Below are 3798 nucleotides of genomic sequence, written 5' to 3' on the forward strand. Positions count from 1 at the left end.
TTCCGGTTGTTTGGTAACCGTTATATGACTGCATGACTTTCTATAGAACCACTATAGGACTGAACTCTGATAATACTGGTTTCGGATAGAACTCTTAGTATTAGCTTGTTTCGCATTGTTTTTGGTTTTGTAACTTAACGTTTTCTAATTTTGTTTCGTTCTCTAATGTAATTTAAAAAAAAAAAGAAAAAAAAAGAAAAAAGAAAAAAATAAAAAAAAAAGAAAAAAATGAAAAAAAGTTAAAAAAAAAAAGAACAAAAATAATAAAAAAAATAAAGAAAAAAGAAAAAAGAAAAAACGAAAAAGTAAAAAAAGAAAAAAAGAAAAAGATTAAAAAAAGAAAAAACAAAAAAAAGGAAAAAAGAGAAAAAAAAGGAGGAATGAAGAAAGAGAAAAAAACTGAAAAATAGAGAAAGAAAAAAGAGAAAAAATAAAAAACAAGAAAATCAAAAAAAAGTACGAAAAACTCGGTTTTAATTGTGTTTGCCTTTGCTTACGATGTTTTTAATTATTCGCCTTTTGTTACTTATGTTTTCTTCTTGCTAACAGTGTTGTAGTACATTTTTCTTTTTTTTTTTCCATTACTTAGTCTGAAAATGCTTAAATTTTATTCAATTGGTTTAGTTTAAGACAAATATATGTTTGACCTGTTCTAAATTTTGTATTCAAGAGTTTATTCCCTTTAGAAATTTAGAACTACTTTATATTATTTGACCACTTTGATAGTTATTGTTGATAGGTTTATTTCACTTCTTAATTGATTTTCTTTTTTATGATCTTAATAATCTTACCACTTATATGTTAAGAATTAAGAGTGAAGAATTCACTATTTTTATAATTTTATTTTTATTACATTAAATGTTTCTTTTGGTTTTTAGGACTACAGTTACAAGGTTTTTGTAGTTATTAGTTTTTATTTTGATAAGTTTTTTTTTGTCATTAACTACTTTATTGGTGCTATTTTTTGCAAATTTTTATTCTGTTTGTCCCTTAATTATCATTTGATTTATAACTGTTAGCGTTTGAAAAGTTCGGATTTGGGTAATCATAGATTAGTAATTTATAACCTTTTATGGATTCACTTCATGTCTGGTACTGATTCTATTAATTATCAACATTAATTTACTGGTTGTATTTATGCTGTATTCGTAGCAGCTCATTTATTGATACAATGTTTTTTAATTTTCAATTAATGCTTTGTAAATTTAACAACCGATTTATAACTACGGTTTTTTACACACATGGATTTCTCCACGCCATCATGAGCCAATATATCCTGTAAAATATGTGTCGTGAATGTTGTAAAACCTGTTTCTGATTTTCTTTTTAAAATTAATTTTAGCAGTCATTGCATTTGGTCACTTTTAATTATTTCAGTTATAAAGATAATTTGAAATTTTTTATCCATTTCAATGTGCCATTCATAGTTTTTGGTTGTTTATCAGATTTTTTTATTTTTCCCTGTTGGGTTGATTGTTATATTTTAATAGTTTTTTTCTTCCTTTTTATTTATCAATCAGTATTTGTTTTTATATCAAATAGATTTTTATGTTTTCAGTTCTTCACATTAATGTATTTGATATGAGATATGAATAATACTGATGGCAACATTTTTTCTTTTTAGAAGTTTTCTTCATTCTTTTCAACCTTGTTATAATTTATAAAACATATTATGGATGCTTTTCTGATTTTGTCTTTAGCATTAATTTTAATAGCCATCCAATGTTCGAATGTTTACAAAAATTTTTTTGGTATGAAACTGAGGAGTTCGGTTTTATTCCATATATGTTCAGTTTTGTTTTATTTTTGTATTTTTTTGTAGCCATTTTATTTATTATTTATTGTATTTTATTTATTTATTGTATCATATTTATTTGTGTTTTATTTATATTTTATTTGTACTGTATTTGTACTTTATTTATTTATGTTTTGTTGATTATATCGTATTGTATTTATTGTGTTGTATTTATCGTATTTTTTGTTTTACTGCATTTTGTATTTTTGTATTGCATTAATTTATTGTGATGTTTGTATTTTCATTGTATTTTTGTATTTTTAATGTACTTTTTATATTGTATTTATTGTATTGCATGTATTAAATTTTTGCATTTTATTATATTCTGTATTTGTGTATTGCATTTTGTATATTGCATTGCTTGTATTTTTGTATTTTTAATGTACTTTTTGTATTGTATTTATTGCATTACATGTATTGAGTTTTTGTATTTTATTATATTTTGTATTTTCGCATTGTATTGTGTAGCTTATTGTTTGTATTTTTATTGTATTTTTGTATTTTTAATATACTTATTGTATTATATTTATTGTATTATATGCATGTTGTATTGTTTGTATTTTTATTAAATTTCTGTACTTATTGCATTGTATTTATTGTGTTATATTTATTGTATATTTGTATTTAGATATTATATTTGTTGTATTTTTGTGTTTCATTATGTTTTGTATTTTTGTATTGCATTGTGTATGTTATGCTATTTGTATTTTCATTGTATTTTTGTATTTTGCTACATTTCATATTTCTGTATTGCATTTATTGTACTATTTCTATTCGATTGGGTTTTTATTATTTATTTATTTTTCCTTATTTATCATATCACATTTTTCAAATTTACGAAATTTTTCTGTGACATTTTTTGTTATTTCTTATTTATCGGTGTCCATAGAATACTAATTACAGCTATCGTTTTATAATTTTAAGTGTAAGAAATATTTTCAGTTTTATTTCGTAATATTTTCTGTACATATTCTGTTGCTTTTATTTATTGTATTCGAAATATGGCTTATTTTTTATTTGATGATGATAATTTGCATTTTCTCATTGTTTGTTGTTTTTGAAGTAATTTCAAAGACTTTTAAAGTAATTTCAAAGACCATTCTTTTTATTTCGCTCATTATGTATTCTTTAATTTTATCCATTTGTACAAATAACTTTGCTTCTTTGACTTCTTTCCCCTATTTTCATTTTTCCCTTCATTTGAAGGATTTGGAATAACTAATTAATTTACTTTATGCAACTTCCCTTCTCTTCTATTAATATTTGAAGAAAAATATTGTCATTTATGAATTTTAATTAACAGATTTGGTGTCATAAATTAAGTCGTTCTTTATTTCTCTACTTTGTATTATTTAATATTATTTAACTTTATCTCTTCCATACCTTGTTATTAACTTATTGTTCCGTTCACGTTGTCCATATGTGCTGCATTACTGTTTCCACTTTTGCATAGTTTCTTTCTTAACTTGACTTACTTTGTTTTGCATGCTTCTCCATTCAGCTTGCTTATCTGTTTACTATTATTGCTGACATTGTATGGTTTTTTCTCCTTTTTGTTAAACTTTATTTCGCATTTTTTCCCACTCACTTTACTTATTTGTTTACTGTCCATTGCATGTTTCCTTTCCTTAATTTGACTTACTTTGTCTTGCATGCTTTTCCACTCACTTTGCTAATTTCTTTATTGTTCTTACTGACATTGCATGCCTTTTTGTTTAACTTATTTTTTTGCATGCTTTTTCACTTTACTTATTTATTGTTCTATCAGTATTGCATGCTTTTTTCTTAACTTGATTTACTTCGTTTTGCATGTTTTTTCACTCATTTTTATTTATTTGTTTATTGTTTCACTGACATTGCATGCTTTTTTCTTAACTTGACTTACTTTGTTTTGCATGCTTTCCCACTCACTTTACTTATTTGTTTATTCGTTTTACTAGCATTGCATGTTTTTTTTAAAGTTGGCTTAATTTACTTTGCATGATTTTCCGCGGCTTACTTTT

The 3798-nt window shown here is 23.8% G+C and overlaps 1 protein-coding gene across 1 annotated transcript; it reads right to left on the reverse strand.

Annotated features, from left to right (window-relative positions):
* Positions 1–2419: 2419 nt before the first annotated feature.
* LOAG_13455 (hypothetical protein) lies at positions 2420–3407 on the reverse strand (the record flags this gene model as incomplete). Its single annotated transcript, XM_003148959.1, has 3 exons — positions 2420–2540; positions 3179–3220; positions 3271–3407. The coding sequence occupies 3 exons, from the start codon at positions 3405–3407 to the stop codon at positions 2420–2422; spliced, it is 300 nt and encodes a 99-aa protein (XP_003149007.1).
* Positions 3408–3798: the final 391 nt, after the last annotated feature.

Source organism: Loa loa, assembly GCF_000183805.2.
Source record: "Loa loa unplaced genomic scaffold supercont3.658, whole genome shotgun sequence".
Lineage (NCBI taxonomy): Eukaryota > Metazoa > Nematoda > Chromadorea > Rhabditida > Onchocercidae > Loa > Loa loa.